The sequence below is a fragment of the Erythrolamprus reginae genome, chromosome 1 (assembly GCF_031021105.1).
Source record: "Erythrolamprus reginae isolate rEryReg1 chromosome 1, rEryReg1.hap1, whole genome shotgun sequence".
Taxonomy (NCBI): domain Eukaryota; kingdom Metazoa; phylum Chordata; class Lepidosauria; order Squamata; family Dipsadidae; genus Erythrolamprus; species Erythrolamprus reginae.
In genome coordinates, this window is record NC_091950.1 from 68,785,295 (window position 1) to 68,804,254 (window position 18,960).

General features: G+C 42.3%; 1 protein-coding gene across 1 annotated transcript in view; it reads left to right on the top strand.

Moving 5' to 3' along the window:
• Positions 1 to 2,317: 2,317 nt before the first annotated feature.
• The window catches only part of LTBP2 (latent transforming growth factor beta binding protein 2), a 135,808-nt gene continuing 119,165 nt past the window's right edge, over positions 2,318 to 18,960 (top strand). The window contains exons 1-2 of the mRNA XM_070754851.1: positions 2,318 to 2,945; positions 12,486 to 12,556. Coding sequence (XP_070610952.1) covers positions 2,398 to 2,945; positions 12,486 to 12,556 — 619 coding nt within the window. The 5' untranslated portion in view covers positions 2,318 to 2,397. The remainder of the gene's footprint in view (positions 2,946 to 12,485; positions 12,557 to 18,960) is intronic.

Sequence of the window (18,960 nt, forward strand, 5' to 3'; positions counted from 1 at the left end):
GCATATTTTATTGTCTTTACCTTTACCTCTGGTTTTTAATAGAATAGAATAGAATTCTTTATTGGCCAAGTGTGATTGGACACACAAGGAATTTGTCTTGGTGCATATGCTCTCAGCATACATAAAAGAAAAAGATACATTTGTCAAGAATCATGTGGTACAACACTTAATGATTGTCATAGGGGTCAAATAAGCAATGAAGAAACAATCAATATTAATAAAAGTCTTAGGATACAAGCAACAAGTTACAGTCATACAGTCCTAAGTGGGAGGAAAAGGGTGATTGGAATGATGAGAAAAAACTAGTAGAAATAGAAGTGCAGATTTAGTAAAAAGTCTGACAGTGTTGAGGGAATTATTTGTTTAGTAGAGGGATGGTGTTCGAGAAAAAACTGTTCTTGTGTCTAATTGTCTTGGTGTGCAGTGCTTTATAGCGATGTTTTAAGGGAAATAATTCAATCAAACTTTTTGATTAAAGTAATGATAGCCAAAACTTACATTATTGCTCAGTCCTTGTGCAAGTGTATTAAGCATTATTTTGCTTTCTTCTTGAAAATGTGGAATATACAGTAGTAATCTGGATTTCAGCTCGCACTATCCCTGTTTAGTGTGCACAATCCTTTTTTGCATTATATCTAATATATGTAGAGGTAGTGATTTCTGACAGTCTCAAAATGGGTGAACAGTACTGTCAGGTGGTAGGGAAAGCGAGTAGAATGCTTGGCTGCATAGCTAGAGGTATAACAAGCAGGAAGAGGGAGATTATCATCCCGCTATATAGAGTGCTGGTGAGACCACATTTGGAATACTGTGTTCAGTTCTGGAGACCTCACCTACGAAAAGATACTGATAAAATTGAACGGGTTCAAAGACGGGCTACAAGAATGATGGAAGGTCTTAAGCATAAAACTTATCAGGAAAGACTTAATGAACTCAATCTATATAGTCTGAAGGACAGAATGAAAGTGGGGACATGATTGAAACATTTAAATATGTTAAAGGGTTAAATAACGTTCGGGAGGGAAGTGTTTTTAATAGGAAAGTGAACACAAGAACAAGGGGGCACAATCTGAGGTTAGTTGGGGGAAAGATCAGAAGCAACTTGAGAAAATATTATTTGACTGAAAGAGTAGTAGATCCTTGGAACAAACTTCCAGCAGACGTGGTTTTGTAAATCCACAGTAACTGAATTTAAACATGACTGGGATAAACATATATCCATCCCAAGATAAAATATAAGAAATAGTATAAGGGCAGACTAGATGGACCATGAGGTCTTTTTCTGCCGCCAGACTTCTATGTTTCTAACACAAGAACAAGGGGGCACAATCTGAGGTTAGTTGGGGGAAAGATCAGAAGCAACGTAAGAAAATATTATTTGACTGAAAGAGTAGTAAATGCTTGGAACAAACTTCCAGCAGACATGGTTGGTAAATCCACAGTAACTGAATTTAAACATGCCTGGGATAAACATATATCCATCCTAAGATGATGATGATGATGATGATGATGATGATGATGATGATAATAATAATAATAATAATAATAATAATAATTTATTGGATTTGTATGCCGCCCCTCTTGAAATAGTATAAGGGCAGACTAAATGGACTATGAGGTCTTTTTCTGCCCTCAATCTTCTATATTTCTATGTAGTGGTTGGCATCAGGTCATAGCAGAGAGACAAGTACTTCTTTCACATGTATCATATACTGTATCTAATTGTGTCTGCATCTATTTCACTTCTGCTTGGTTAAAGTTGTGCATAAAAACACGAACATGTGCTCCTGCTCAGAAAGCTTACCCAGAGACCTCTTGAATTTGGACGGTGTGTGTAAGGCAAAGGGGTGGAGGGAGGGAGAAAGAAACAAAGCACACCAACTTTTTGCAGAGGCTGTGAATGGGACTCCCTGGCCGCTCAAGAGTTAATATTTCCATCTTGCAATTTGTTTCCCTCTGCCAAAGTGGGTGTTGCTGGAATGTGTTTTTGTAAAGTTGTGTGTGTGTGTGTTACTGAGTGTGTCTTCTGAACAGGGACATGTCAGTATCAAAAAGATTAAAAAGGGGGAGGTTTCCAGAAATCGAATTGCCCATCCTATCCAGAGCCAGGGCAATGCAACAGGCAAAGGAGAAAGTGCTTGGAGCTGCCTGCAAAGAATACTACATGCTCTGACAGCCACTTGAGAGAAAGCGAGAGGAGAACTCTAAGGCAGGGAACTGTTGCTCCTGGTTCGGGAAGATCTGTGCTGTTTCTCCTTTGAACCTTGCGTTTCCATCAAGACAGCAGGTATCATTGAAGCCACTTTTGGATGTACCTGAAGATGTGATTGGCTCTGAAATGCACCAGAGGAATTTAGCTGCGGGGACTTTTCTCCAAAGCCCAATTGTATTTGGTGTATGACCCTATTAACCAGACAAGAGTTTTCCTCCTGGATGGAAACCATGAGGAGTTCCTGGAACAGTTTTCTCCCATTAACTATAGCACTTTTTATGGGGGTTGTGGACTGCCAGAGAGATCTTGCTGGTCGGCTGGATCACTATCCTTCTTTCAGGACAGATGCTGGGAACAGCGAGATACCGCAGTCAAGATTTCAGCAGAGCCAAGGCAGGTTTGGGCCAAGATCTAAGGTGCACGGTTTGTTCCAGGTACATGGTTCTTCATCGGATCCTGTAATTCCTCAGACAGATGCTGCGGCTAATGCCCAGATGAGAAATCCAGCCGGGAGGGAACTTCGAAAACAAAATTCTGCTCCCACAGTCCGCAAACTCCCAACTCTCACTAATGTGAGATCACAGAGCAGCAATCCTAGAAGGAACACCGGTGTTCTGAGTAGAGGTCCAAGCCTGACTCTCCAGCAGAGAATATCATCAGGGAACGTTGCTCAGAATGGAGCCCGACCAAGGACAGCCCCACAAGTGCAATCTGCTAGAAGCCGGATGGTGGGGTAAGTGCCATTAGAATTCTCCAGTTGTCCTATAAGGCAGTGTTTCCCAACCTTGGCAACTTGAATATATTTGGACTTCAACTCCCAGAATTCCCCAGCCAGCGAATGCTGGCTGGGGAATTCTGGGAGTTGAAGTCCAGATATATAAACAATGCTATAAGGTACTTGGGAGATCTGAGCACTCTTTGCTAATCTCCATATCAGTTTTACACTTATATTCTGATTTTAGAGCATATCAGTTCAGAACCATCCAGGTACAAATGCATCCTAGAAGATGCCAATTTACTGCACAGAACAACATAGTCAAGAATACTGCTGCTGAGGTCTCTGCATGCCATTTGCTGTATCAGAATCTAAGTGGTTCAAGCGTAAGCTGTTATCCACATTTGCAACTCTTTTGGGACCTAAAAAAAAATTAAACTGAGAGACTATGAGTTCTAGACCCACTTTAGCCATGAAAGTCATCTTGGGACAATCATACACTCTCTGTGCAATTCTCTTCATAGGGTTGTTATTACGAGGAAAGTAAGAGGAAGAAAGAGTATGTGATAACTGTGGCCTAGAGGTGGAGCTCTTGCCTCACAATCAGGAAGTTGTGGGTTCTAATCCTAGGTAGAAACAGGTTCTTCTGCTTGGGCAGGGGGTTGGACGAGATGACCTGCAAGGGACCTTCCAATTCTGTTAAAGGTGGAGGTGAGATATGTTTGCTGCCTTGGACTGTTTATTAAAAATAATAATAATGACAAGTGTAAATTTAAAAAACCTTAAAAGTGAAATACAGTAGTACATCTACTTATAAACTTAATTCATTCTGTGACCAGTTTCGTAAGTAGAAAAGTTCGTAAGTAGAAGCAATTTTCCCCATAGGAATCAATGTAAAAGCAAATAATGTGTGCAACCCCATCCCAAAAGTCACCTCTTTTGCCTTACGCCACTGGGAATCCCCACCTCTGGACTTCCGTTGCCACCCAAACCACCCGTTCGTGTGCTTCTAGGGTTTCCCTGAGCCTCCCCTCACTGGAAATCCCCACCTCTGGACTTCCGTTGCCACCCAAACCACCCATTCGTGTGCTTCTAGGGTTTCCCTGAGCCTCCCCTCACTGGAAATCCCCACCTCTGGACTTCCGTTGCCACCCAAAGTGCCTGTTTGTGTGCTTCTAGGATTCCCCTGAGCCTTGCCTCACTGGAAATCCCCACCTCTGGACTTCCGTTGCCACCCAAAGTGCCTGTTCTTGCGCTGCTGGGATTCCCCTGAGCCTTGCCTCACTGGAAATCCCCACCTCTGGACTTCCGTTGCCACCCAAAGTGCCTGTTTGTGTGCTTCTAGGATTCCCCTGAGCCTCCCCTCACTGGGAATTCCCACCTCTGGACTTCCGTTGCCACCCAAAGTGCCCGTTCTTGTGCTACTGGGATTCCCCTGAGCCTCTCCTTGCTGGGATTCGAAGTGCCGCCGGCAAAAACTAAGGGAATCCCAGTGAGGGGAGGCTCAGGGTAATCCCAGCAACGCAAGAATGGGTAATGTATCGCTTGTTTGCGCGAACACATCCTCTTGCAAGATTTTGCTTCTGCCCATGCAGAGAAACAAAAATTGCTGAAAATTGTGCACACGTGTCCTTTCACAAGATATAATAATATAACAAGTGAGGCCTTAATTAATCATCATGTTTAATACAGAACTCGTGCCAGGCTGGCAGGTACAGGCTTAAAGCAATAACAACATACACGGTCTAATATACCACACACAGGCTGAGGCAGGAACCAATCCATACACAGTAACTTTCCCGCTTACAATGTAACTGGGGATACGCGACCTATCAGCACCTTGGATAGGGACGCCAATCGCACGGCTCTAACCGGCCGGCTGTTACTAAGCAAACACAGCACTCCTATCCCCTTGAATAATACATACATAATCCTTCAAATAAGCTGGTTTGTGACGAATTCTCTCCGAGCGCCGAGGCTCGATTGGAGGATCAACTCAAGGCTTGGGGTTAGGTTCCTTTAATTCCATTTCAGGAGCCGGAACGTTCTCTGCTCGCGGAAATGCCACTTGGGCTGGCTCCTCGGGATTCCTTACTGGCAGACAATGCCCCTGATCGGGGTCATTATTTCCGTACCGGTCACCCCCTCTGTCCAGACGGATCTGGTCCAGGTGTCTTTTCCAAATCCTGCCATCGGTTAAATCTATTTCGAAAGACCGAGGCCCCAGCTCTCGGCTTACCCTTCCTCTTTCCCAATTCTGTTCCCCCCCGGAGTACGAGTGCACGAACACGGCATCTCCTACCTTCACCTCTCTTGCTGGGGGTTCTGGCCACGGAACAGTCTGGGAATACCACGGGTGCAACCTGTCTAATATAATCCGAAGCTTGCGACCCATTAGTAACTCCGCTGGGGTCTTACCCGTAGCCACGCAGGGGGTGGCATGTTGTGCCAACAGTAAATCAGCCAGCCTTGCCTGCCAGGAGCCTTGTGGCATCTTTTTGAGGGCATCCTTTACTGCCCGAACTGCTCGTTCTGCCTGACCATTACTAGCCGGATGCCACGGCGATGTCAATGCATGTCTGATGCCAGCTGACGCCAAGAATGATTCAAACAGTAGCGCAGTAAACTGCGGGCCGTTGTCCGAGACCAGGAGGTCGGGAAACCCATGCGTGGCAAATAGTGTCATTAAGGCATCTATGATGGCCTGGGACTGAGTTGACTTCAGGTGCACGACCTCCACCCATTTGGAATGGGCATCAACGATAATGGCGTATGGACCTGGAAAGACAGCACTGAAACTGTCACATGCAAATTGCACAATCGGCAGGCCACTACTGGCCTACCACATTGGCCGCACTAGTAGGAACCCATCTCTACTCAGGGGGAGATGTAGTCTGTCAGTGAAAACTATTTTCTTTCAGAGGTTTAACATCTGTTTTTAGAAACCTTGGATTTTACTACAAAAGTTTACAAAAAACAAATTTTCATTCAATTTAAAGACAAATGTGGTAAAGAAAAACAGAGACTCAAATTTATGTACCATGTATTGTACCAGATGGGGATCCCAAATGCCAAGCATGCTCAGATCAAGCCTGAAAGGGAATATGAATGAAGGAATGTGAATCACTTTAATGTCCATTGCAGGAAGTGGCAACATATAATCTGAGAATTATGGAAGAAACTATCAATTCCAGATCTGTCCCATTTCTCACTTTTTCGATCTATTTAAGTCCATATTTGCTTTGAAAAGTCCATACAAAAGTTATCTACATTTCCTGCAAATTTATAAAGAATCTGTATCTTTATTATGACAGCCTACTATTTAAACAGCACTTATAACCACAGTAAAGTTTTTAAAAATGGTTTACTATTGCCCACTTGCTTGGCTTGAGAGGTATTGACCCCAAGTCACTCTGTTGGCATTCGTGCCTAAGGCAAGGCTAGAACTCATGATCTCACAGCTTCTAGTCCAGTACCTTTAATTGTTACACTTATAATCAGTCTTAATCTGAAACATCTGACTGTTTCATTCATATTTAGAAAAGCTAATCAGACTAAATTGTTTTTATTTTAAAAATAATGGGTACATAGAAGAACCTAAGGTGTAGGAAGGGAGAAATCATCTTTTTCTGCACCGTAATCATAACAAAACTATGTTACTAATCTTTGTATTTTAATCTTGGTTTGTTAAACCACAGTGATAATTTCATATATGATGCTAAACTATAAATGGACACTTATAAATTACATGTTTTGATTCATCCATTATATAAAGCTAGAGCCAAACAAACAGCGCAATGGGTGCAACATGAATCCAGCCAATGCCATCTTCACAAATGTCTCTCTGCTTCAATGCTCTTCAATTGGATATGTGATCATCCTTGTTTCTTACCTGTACATCAGCTAGTTTACATGAGGTATATTCAGAAACCAAGCGTCCGCTTTGTGGGGCAAACTAGTCATATTTACTAATTTGTAAAATTGGGTCAGCTGCTCAACCATCCTAAATGATTGTACAGTGGTACCTCTACTTACAAACTTAATTTGTTCCGTGACCAGGTTCTTAAGTAGAAAAGTAGAAGAAGCAATTTTTCCCATAGGAATCAATGTAAAAGCAAATAATCCGAGGGTGGAGGCCCCATGGAGGCTTCTCCCCGCCTTTTCTGGCCCTGTTTCCTCCCAGGAGATTCCTAGAGAGGCCCCATAGAGTCTTCTCCCCACCTTTTCCGGCCCTGTTTCCTCCCAGGAGATTTCTAGAGAAGCCCCACAGAGGCTTCTCCCCACCTTAACCGGCCCAGTTTCCTCCCAGGAGATTCCTAGAGAGGCCCCACGGAGGCTTCTCCCCACCTTTTCCGGTTACAGTTTCGGAGGCTCAGGTTTGTAAGTGGAAAATGGTTCTTGAGAAGAGGCAAAAAAATCTTGAACACCCGGTTCTTATCTAGAAAAGTTCATAAGTAGAGGCATTCTTAGGCACAGATACCACTGTGTAATAAAGGCTGCCATAGGGCCATAGTTCTTCACCCAGTTCTTTCCTTATAAGCCTATTTTTTAAGTATTTAAAAAATGGAACCAACTCTCTCCTCCCTTCCCCAGAAGGACTGGGAAGCTGTTTCCTCTGGAAAAGCACAGGTGGGTAGGAGCTGTTCCATTCCCTGCTTTGGAAGAACAATTGGAACCAGGTGGAACTTTGCTATCTTGCCATCTGTACTGCAAAGCAGACATCCAGAGCTGAACATACCACAAAGGCAGCTCAGCTTGTTAACTTCTTTTAGGAGCATCACCCTTCTTTAAGCTGTAAACATGTGGTGATCCTCAAAGCAGCAGGAATTTATTTTGCATTCTTTCTGAGGCAACAAAAACCACACACTGTTCAAGTCACTCAAATGTTCAGAAAATTATTTAACTGCAACCAGATGCTCGGAAGGTTGGTGTAGACTAAGGAAAACCAACAGTCACTTTAGCTCTCCCTGGATTTCAGCATAGCCCCACTGTCAGAGCCTTGTTAAAATTCTCCACCAGAAATGGAAAAGTCCTTTGCTCTTCACCCTCAGTAAAATGGACCTTTCCTTTTCTTGTAGTCAGTAGTAGCCCAGATCATGTAGTTCTTTAATTCTGAACTCTGTTGGAGACGTTTCATGTATCATGTGCATTTAAAAAAAATGTTTTTGAAGATTTATATGAATCTGTAAATGAAAAACACTTTATTTGGATATATGTCTATATTTTATTGGGTTTATTTGTTAGGGCTGGAAATTAAGTAGAAAGACAAGTATATCTGGAATAAATAATTTAAGAAAGCAAAATTTCTGACCTCATCCAGGCTCCATTTAAACATAATAGTTTGGCTTTACTCTGAAACTGCTACATTTTAATATATGTATCAGGGGTGGGCAGCAGGCCAGACGGGGTGGAACACAGTGGAAATGTATTTATTTATTTATTGGATTTGTATGCCACCCCTCTGCGAGGACTTGGGGTGGCTGACAATATAAATGAAGCTGTGTGCCCAGCTCCAACTGACTATCCCCCCTCCCATCCTCCACCTCCTCGGAAAGCGGCAGGGAGATCAGGACTGGCAGGAGTTGTAGGGCGCCCATTTCCTCCCCTATCTTTTCTTAACAGCTGATTGGTACCCGTTCGCCTAGCTACCCAGCCTGAGGCAGGGGGCGATCCAGGAAGGAGAACACGGGAAACGCAAAGCAAATTGTCACCCCAGAGAGCGGTGAGGTTGTAAGTCAAGGACTTAACAGTTCACTTGAATGATGATGATCATTCAAGCCACTCCGTCACTTGGCTGGCAAGCCACTCCTACCCAGTCATGTGACCATCAAGCCACAGCCATATACAGTGGTACCTCGTGATACGAACCCCTCCCCATATGAACAATCCGAGATACGAACCCGGGGTTCGGAAATTTTTTGCCTCTTCTTTTGAACTTTTTCCGTCTTATGAACCCGCCGCCTGAACGCTGAACCCGGAAGTTCGGCAAAAGTTCGGGGTCAGCGTTCGGGTTCAGGAGGATGCTGAGAAGCCCTGCCGCCCAGCTGTTAGCTTTTTAAAAGAGCCGCGGAGCTGTTGGGCTGGTCGGGAGGCTGGAAAAAAGGTGGGGAATCCCAATAGGGAATTCCATGGGCGGAGCTTTGACATCACAAAGACGTCCTTCCTGGCCGGCCACATTTCGGCTGGCCAGGAAGGACGTCTTCGTGACGTCAAAGCAGCCTCCCGAACGCCGAACCTGGAAGTTCAGCAAAAGTTCGGGTTTGGCGTTTGGGTTCGGGAAGATGCCAAGAAGCCCCCCGGCTGTTTCAAAAGGTGACAGCCAGGCGGCGGGGCTTCTCGGCGGCCACCCGAACCCGAACTTTTGCCAAACTTCCGGGTTTGGCATTGGGAGAACGCTGAGAAGCGCCCGGCTGTTTCAAAATGTGACAGCCGGGTGGCAGTGGTTTTTTGCGTTTTTTTTCTTGCACGCATTAATTCATTTTACATTGTTTCCTATGGGAAACAATGTTTCATCTTACGAACTTTTTGCCTTATGAACCTCCTCCGGGAACCAATTAAGTTCGTAAGACGAGGTATTACTGTACTATATATGGCTCTTGGACATTCAGCATTTTAAAAAATGAAGTTCTCCAACCAGGTTAAGATTTATTAAATTGTCATCTCTCTTCATGAATCATTATGCCTTATTTCAAATAGGAGGCACACTTAGCATGACTTCCTTTTATACATGCTAGTTTTGCTTTTTATTATTTTAAAAAACTTGAAGTAATGTCAGAGTTGTGTGCTTCCAGCTTTAATTCAGAAAAAAATGTGACCAGCCACCAGAAGATTATGAAAATTTATTTATTTATATTTATTTATTTATTAGTTTTGTATGCCGCCCCTCTCCGTAGACTCGGGGCGGCTCACAGCAATAATAAACAATATATAACAAATCTAATAATTTAAGAGAAACAGTAAAAACCACATTATTAAAAACAAACATACACACAAACATACCATACATAAACTGTATAGGCCTGGGGGAGATGTTTCAATTCCCCCATGCCTGACGGCAGAGGTGGGTTTTAAGGATACTGTCCTAAGGTATAATCTTACCAATGAAAACCCAACCTTTAAGTGTGTTTAATACTAAAGAGAATAATTAGGTGTTAGCAATGTAGTTTTCCTTTGAAGGAGTATGAGGGCCTAGTAAATTTGCCAAAATTCTGGAGTTTATTCCCTTTGGAACATAAAGTCTCCAGCATGAAGTCAGCAGGAGTTGACTTCTTTACTCAAGGGTTTTAATTTTTATTTAACTTGATGTACTGCCAATGTCTCTCAGTGGTTTACAACTAGATCTGTTTTCTGGGCAGGATGAGTGGTTCTGCCTATGGAAATCTGTCAGATTATGCCAGCAATCTGAGCTAGAATGAGAAGTGTTTTCTTCCTTTGTTAGTCATTTGTTACAAATTTATAACAATCAAATTAGCAAATTACCAACAAGAGGAATAGGAGGCTGTGGTTGGTTAATGTGGTATAGTGGTCGATATGCTGGACAGGCTCAGCTTTGAGTTTGCTCTTAGGCATGGAAACTCACTAAGGAAACTTTCGTTCAACTCAAGCTCTGTGTCTTGTCTGGTATGAAAGATGGATATAGCAATTTTAAGATAGATAACTTCAACTCTCAGAATTCCTCAGACAGCATGGGGTTGGAAAATACTGCTTTATGATATGTTCATGCCAACATGCATCTAAAGGAGAAAAATGTTTGGATTCATACATTGGACTAAGCCGAAGTTTCATTGATTTTGACTAAGTGCAGCATTTTTCAAATTGTGGGTCACCCACAATTGTAAAATGGAAGATATTTTCAAGCATCAAATTTGAAAGAGTAGAAAGACTGGGATTGTTCATTTCAATTCAGGTGCACTGTGAGACAAAACATTGCAACCTGACAGAGTTTTCTAAACTTCAGCATTTTAATAGATTAAAAAATATTTTTTCTCTTTCTCGGATGGCAATAGTTAAGACACATTTGATGGTAATGATATATTCAATTTAGAACTTGCCTTTCTTTTGAAAAGCCATAGTGTTCTCCCCCCATGTAGGGAAATAGAAAACTTCCTTTATCATTACCTTATTGTATGTAGTATGTATGTATGTATGTATGTATGTATGCATGTATGTATGTATGTATTTATTTTGGCAAGTACGTATTGATAGTATGCATAGCTATAACACTGTTCATATACATGAGATACAGTAGGTACTAATAAGAGGGAAACATTAGGACAGGGATGGTAGGCATGCTGGTGCATTTTAGACGCCCCTTACTTTAACACTATTCTTTTAATAAAACAAATAGGAAGTTGTCACGCTATAATAGAGGCCATGTACTTTACTAACATATTCATTTGAATCGAAATTTCTGGCCAAACAATGTTCTCAGCAGGATGGTATAGAGCACCTTCAGGAAATGGATTTGTGGGGTATAATAATAGTTAGAGAACCATCTTTCAGCTGTGGCGAGGGGGACGTTTGCCCAGGTTCGCCTGGTGCACCAGTTGCGGCCCTATTTGATCTGGGACTCACTGCTCACAGTCACTCATGCCCTCATCACCTCGAGATTCGACTACTGTAACGCTCTCTACATGGGGCTACCTTTGAAAAGTGTTCAGAAACTTCAGATCGTGCAGAATGCAGCTGCGAGACCAATCATGGGCTTCCCTAGGTATGACCATGTTACACCAACACTCCACAGTCTGCATTGGTTGCCGATCAATTTCCAGTCACAATTCAAAGTGTTGGTTATGACCTATAAAGCCCTTTATGGCATCGGACCAGAATATCTCCGGGACCGCCTTCTGCCGCACGAATCCCAGCGACTGATTAGGTTCCACAGAGTTGGCCTTCTCCGGGTCCCGTCGACTAAGCAATGTCATTTGGCGGGTCCCAGGGGAAGAGCCTTCTCTGTGGCAGCCCCGACTCCCTGGAACCAGCTCCCCCCGGGTATTAGAACTGCCCCCACCCTCCTTGCCTTCCGTAAACTCCTTAAAACTCACCTCTGCCATCAGTCATGGGGGAATTGAGGCATTCCCCCCTCCCCCAGGCCTATACAATTTATGTATGGTATATCTGTGTGTATGTCTGGTTTAATAATGGGGCTTTTTAATTTTTAAATTTATTAGATTTGCTGTGAATTGTTTTATTGTATGTTGTGAGCTGCCCCGAGTCTACGGAGAGGGGCGGCATACAAATTTAATAAATAAATAAATAAATAAATAAATTGTGCAAATACCAATTGAAATTTATAATAGAATTCCAAATTACAATTCGATTCAGAAAATCAGATCAATTTGGATTCAGAAACACCCTCCACACACACACAATTCTCTATATAAGCAGAAATTGCTGCAATAATCCAAATCAGTCCAAAGGATCCTGTTGATTTCAGTATTCAAGTTGTTTCCCTGATTCAATGCAGAAAGTAGTTTTTCAAAAGTAGTCGTACCTGAATGGTTTGGTTTGATTTCAGGATGTTTCAGGTTATTAAACTTGTCATTTGTAACTGTTTAGACCCAATGTCTGCGGGGGACAGTGCTGCTCAGGGTGGACAACAGCTCCTAGAACAAATCGATGTATTAAACGTGAGTATAAAATTGTTACAATTGCTATTATCACAATTGCAATCACAGATGCAATACTTAGTGATTGTCAAGGTTACTAATAAGCCATCAAATCATACTAGGAAACATAAAACAATATAAATTCTAAAAATACAATTTCCTGTATAATATATACAAGATGTAAAACAAAAATCCCAGTTTCAAGATGTTGGAGGTCTATTCAGGGGTGGGTTCTGGATCCTTTTGCTGCTGATTTGCACGCACCCACAGCAATCAAAAAATAGCTTCTGTGCAAACAGAGAAGCAAAAATTAGGTTCTGCACATGTGCAGAATTTGGATTGGTTTGCTCAAAGTTGTAGCGATCCACTGTGATATCACAATGACATGATGGAAGCAGTTCAGTTGGTGCTGGTCCATGGGTGCCCTCATCATCTTTTGGGGGGAATTTTTTTCTGGGTTTTTTTCTTCTGCACATGTGCAGAAGCTGAGTTTCCAGCACTGTGCGTGCAGCTGCTTTCTTGTTTTTTGCTTTTTGGGGGCGGAGGATTTTTAATTTTTTCAAATTTGGGGGGATTTGGGGATTTTTTTTCTTCTGCACATGTGCAGACGCCGAGTTTCTGGGACTGTGCATTCAGTCACCATCTTTTTTTTGGCTTTTTTGGGGGGCACGTTTTTGAATATTTTGCCATTGTGCCCTCACAGCATGGCCACACAGCATGGGAGGAAATGAACCAACAGCGAGGTAAGTTAGAACCCATCCCTGGAACCCACCACTGGGTCTATATTGATAATAGTGAATGGACAGACAAACAATGGGATAGAAGAAAGAAAGAAAGCCAAATATATTTGAAGTTTCCATGCTAATGCAGATAGAATTTCATAGAATGGTTTTTATCATATAGGCTTTAGCAATATCTGTTTAGAAGGTATTTGAGAAAGTCTATCTAAATATTAGAACAGTGTTAGCAATAAAACTTTCCTCATTTTGTGGATTTGATGGAGCGGAGTTTCTTGTTACCATGATGTTGCTTCTGAAATTTTACTCAGGTTAGACATTCCAGATTAGCCTTGGCTGTGTTATAATTATAGTTATGAAATACAAAATGTTTTGTGAAGGCACTGCAGCGTTCCTGGGAATTTTAATGGCTGTACCTGGTGGAGATTTACTTACTACAACCTTATCAGTGAACTGTCCTGGCTAGATCAGTTCACACCTAATATAAAATTCATGTTCAAGAACCAAAAGTAAGATGATGATGATGATGATAATAATAATAATAATAATAATAATAATTATTATTATTATTATTATTATTATTATTATTATTATTATTATTATTTATTAGATTGGTATGCTGTCCCTCTCCAAAGACTCAGAGATAGATAATGAATATAACTATGCTAAGTGTGATTTTCAGGCAGGAATTAGTACAAAATGGAATTTAGTACTAATACTTCTTGGCTATGTTTCCACAAAGTACTTAAACAGGTCAGAATTTCCTTTTTTGAGAATTATTTTCCATTTCATCCTCCAGTTTCCAGCACTGTGCATGTGGTTGTTATCTTGTTTTTTGTTTTTTGGGAGGTGGGTGGGTGGGTGGGTTTTTTTCTTCTTCTGCACATGTGTAGACACCAGGTTTCTGGCAATCTGCATGCGGTCACCATCTTGATTTGATACTTATTGGCTATGTTGTTACAGTGGTAAAAAGCACACCAGTACTATAGGCATGGTTTTTCTGAAAATTTGAAGTGCTGATTTTCAGCAAAAATGGATAAGATGCAGTCAGGTGACTGTAGAATGCTGTAGAATGCTGCAGATTGCTGTAAATACAGGTGTGCTGTTGGGTGCCTGAAGTGAGGTCATGTCAGTATTTTGGATTCACGTCATAAACTTCCTTTCCAGGTAAGTCATAACCTCCAATAGTCCCTCGCAACCAGTCACTAAGCAACCATGAGACTGAAAGCTAAAGCATATAAAGTGTTGTGGTTAGCTCTGGCCCAGCTCCTGCCCCAAGGAATGTGTAGGTGGATGTGGGGGAAACATCCACATGCCGCAGGCCTGTTTTGCTCCCGATGGAATCTGCCGACGAAACCTCCTCTGACCAAGGAAGCGTGAGTGACAGGGAAGAGGGGAGTTTGGCAGACAGCCCAGGAGGAGATCAATCATCTATATCATCCCTGGATTCTGAACAAGAATTAATGACACATCCATGCATGCGTAGAGTGATGCATAGGAAACAACAACTGAAGGATTATTACAAGAGAAAATGAGGCCACCTGTGGTTGGGTGGGGCTGCTGTAATTAGTGCTACAGATAAAAGTGCAGCTTGGTGTTTTAGCCTCATGGCAGTTTATCTGATTCATTGTTTCGTCAAGATCGTGGTTTTTGTGCTGTTCAAGATTGTGTGTGGACTCTCTGGACTTTAGAATTGGACTCAATTTCCCAGTTATTGGGCGAGCAATTGGATTGCATTTAACCTGTGCCTTGTGTGTACCAGAAAATCCCTTTGACATTTAAAAAGGGAGATGTTTCTGTTTTTCTGTTTATAAAAACTTTTGGGTTTTCCTTTTATGGTGTGGTGTGTGTCTTCCTGGACTAATTACCATGTAATTACGGGCGGTTGAAACACACTGGCAGAAAAGTAAGTAAGTAAGTAAGAAAGAAAAATCTAAGGAGAAATTTCCTGACAGCTAGAACAATGAATTAGTGGAATAACTTTCCTTTCAGAAGTTGTGAATTCTCCAACACTGGAAGTTTTCAAGACGAGATAGAACAATCATTTGTCTGAAATGGCATAGGATTTCCTGCCTGAGCAGGGGCTATAGGATTAGAAGATCTTAAAGGTCCAACCAATTCAGCTAAGTTAAGGATTACCAGTATGTGACTGCAGCTACAGTCTAGTTTCTTGTAGTTTCCTGCTTACAAGAATTTCAAACCACAGAGACTCCAACGGGAAGAAAATAATATAGTTCATGTGAAGGAGGATACAGTCATATCAGGGGTGAAATTCAGCAGGTTCTGATGGGTTCTGGAGAACCAATAGCGGAAATTTTGAGTAGTTTGGAAAACTGGCAAACACCACTTCTGGCTATCCCTAGAGTGGGGTGGGAATGGAGATTTTGCAGTATCCTTCCCCTGGAGTTGAGTAGGAATCAGGGGTGGGTTCTAACTTACCTCACTCCTGGTTTACTTCCTCCCATGCCTATTGGCCTCGACTCATGGTCGCACGTATTGCTCATGTACACTTCCCCAAAAATCTGAAAAAAATAATTACGAAAAGCCAAAAAAAAAGATGGTGATGCATGCACAGTGCTGGAAACTTGGCTTCTGCACATGCTCAGAAGAAAAAATAAATAAATATCTCCTCCCAAATAAAAAAAGATGGCTGTGCCCACAGATCAGCACCAACCGAACTAGTTCCATGATGTCATTGTGACATCACCAGCGGGTTGCTATTGGTTCAGGTAAATCAGTCTGAACCAGGAGGAACCTATCTCTGGTGGGAACAGGATTTTGCAGTATCCTTCCCCTGCCACACCCACCAAGCCACACCCAAAGAACCGTTAGGACAAAATTTTGAATTTTATCCCCGAGTTGTATCAACAGTTTTTCAATAAAATTATGATTCTGATTAGCTCCATAACAAATGAACAATTAACAATGATCACATTAAAAGCAGTGAAAATAGTGAAGCAGCAATATGATAGGTAGTGATAGGCAAACCCAACGGTGTTCGGGTTTGACAAGTTCGGATGAACTTTACGCAAAATTCGGCCGAATCCGAACCTAACCTGAACCCGAACCTGAACGGGGAATCCCACCAAGAGATTCCGGGGGCGGAGCTTTGACGTCATGTATACCGGCAGGTTGCTAAGGACGCCAGGGTGATCCTTAGCAACCTGCCGGTGACATCAAGGCTCCGCCCCCGGAATATCTTTGTGGGAGGGATTCCCCAGCTCCTTCAAAGGGAGGTCTTCACGTAAAAATAAACATTGTTATTTTTACGTGAAAGGACACCGCAGCAGTGCTGCAAGCAAACGACGGTCCTTTCACGTAAAAATAAACATGCTTATTTTTACGTGAAGACCTCACTTTGAAGGAGCTGGGGAATCCCTCCCACGAAGAGATTCTGGGGGCGGAGCCTTGACATCACCGGCAGGTTGCTAAGGACGTCAAGGTGATCACTTCCTGGATTCCATGGAATCCAGGAAGTGATCACCTTAGAATCCTTAGCAACCTGCTGGTGACATCAAAGCTCCGAACGCCGAACGCGACCCCGAACTTTGCCCGAACTTTCAAAAAATTTCAGGTTCCTGTTTGGCATACCGAACACCGCAAAATTCGGTATGGACCCGGATTGTGCGGGTTCGGTTCGCCCATCACTAATGATAGGCCATTTTTTATGACTCAGAGAACACTTGGGGATAAAATAAAACATTTTTTTTTACTTTGTCAGGCAATTACTTTTCAGGGATTGAACTCTTAAAGAGGTTCAGTCTAGAGGGCTTACTCTAAAGTTGAACGGTGCTAAATATCTCCACTTTGTAGCTTCCATTAGATGCTCCCTATTGAACCTTTTCCCTCTCTTAGGTTATTACTTCACCTATTCCTTTCTAAGCTTTAAATATGGGATCTTGTAAACTAGAACCTCCTGCTAGGCCATTTACCCCTGCCATATTAATCAGGAAGGGGAAAGTATGGTGTGATTTACAGGGAAATGGGCCCTTAAGGAGATGCTGATGAAATCATTAACCATATGGAGTAGAATTGGGGATGCAGTTAATTACACTGCAAATCAGAGCAACTTGTCCATTATTAGCTCATTGTTCTAATCTCTGCATCCCGTCATGCTTTTAACTTTCCACACTCAGCAGTCCTCTAAGTCACAATGGAACAGTAAAGAAGCACTTGATTCCTCTAGTGTTTCTAGCCAGCATTTACTCCTTGCAAAGGCCATAGTTTTCAGCAGTGTAATAAACCAGAACAGCTATAATCTCCACTCCAGGTTGAGACTTCTGAAGTTTTTCTATAACTTTTTCTTTCAGCTCAGCAAAAGAAATAACAGCTAACTACCTGTAAATATAGATTTTAGTTGTATTATTTGGGATCCTCAGGCATGTTCTTATGAGGAGGAGGAGTTGTCTGTGGATTTGGTTATCTATGTTTATTATAAAATATGCTAGGTCACATTCACTATATTTGTTCCTACCTCTCTATATGTCCAACCAAACTAGAAAACCGATCAATTGGTTGCCGATCAATTTCCGGTCACAATTCAAAGTGTTGGTTATGACCTATAAAGCCCTTCATGGCATCGGACCAGAATATCTCCGGGACCGCCTTCTGACGCACGAATCCCAGCGACCGATTAGGTCCCACAGAGTGGGGCTTCTCCGGGTCCTGTCGACTAAGCAATGTCATTTGGCGGGACCCCAGGAGAAGAGCCTTCTCTGTGGCGGCCCCGACCCTCTGGAACCAGCTCTCCCCAGATATCAGAGTTGCCCCCACCCTCCTTGCCTTTCGCAAGCTCCTTAAAACCCACCTCTGTCGTCAGGCATGGGGGAATTGAAATTTCCCTTCCCCCTAGGCTTAGAGAATTTATACATGCTATGCTTGTATGTATGAGTGGTTCTTTAAATTGGGGTTTTTAAGATTGTTTTTAATATTAGATTTGTTTACATTGTCTTTTTATATTGTTGTTAGCCGCCCCGAGTCTTCAGAGAGGGGCGGCATACAAATCTAATAAATAAATAAATAAATAAATAAATAAAACCAGTATACTGTTGCGAGCCCTCCTTGTCCACCTGTGGTAATGTCGGATGAGCAGATACCCCTCTAGATACCCTGGGATGGTGGGGTTGCCAGCTGATGCAGAGAGTGAGAGTGAGGAAGAAAGTGGCTTGGATGAACCTGAGGAACCACCAGAAGGGGCTGATATAACAATGGGGGGAGTGGTCTCATTCGGAGGAGGAAGCAGACATTAGAGGGGATGATCCACTCTTAGATGCCAGATATTGTAGATTTCTGAGAAGACAACAGGACTTGCATAGCAAAAGGAAATAAGCTTACAGCTTTATCTCTTAGGGGTTTGATGTCACTTCCAGTCAGTATAAAAGCAAAGGATTTTGGGTAATTGGGTCTGGGGATTCAACACCGTTCATGGAAGAGGTGTTAGAGTATGGGGTGTTTGAAAAATGCTTGTTCCTGCTTTGCTAAAAACTCTTTGCCAGATGTTGCTTGAATATTAGATTCCAATGAGCAGATTTATCTCTTCTAAAATGAATTTCCCTCTCCTATCGCAAAGGAATGCAATTAGGCCGAAGTTGGCGCCTTTCCTTGACTTTATCTACTTTTCAACTCAGAGAGAAAAAAAATACTCTCTGCCTTTCCATTCAGCCTTCTTTCGCTTTGTGTTGCCTTTTT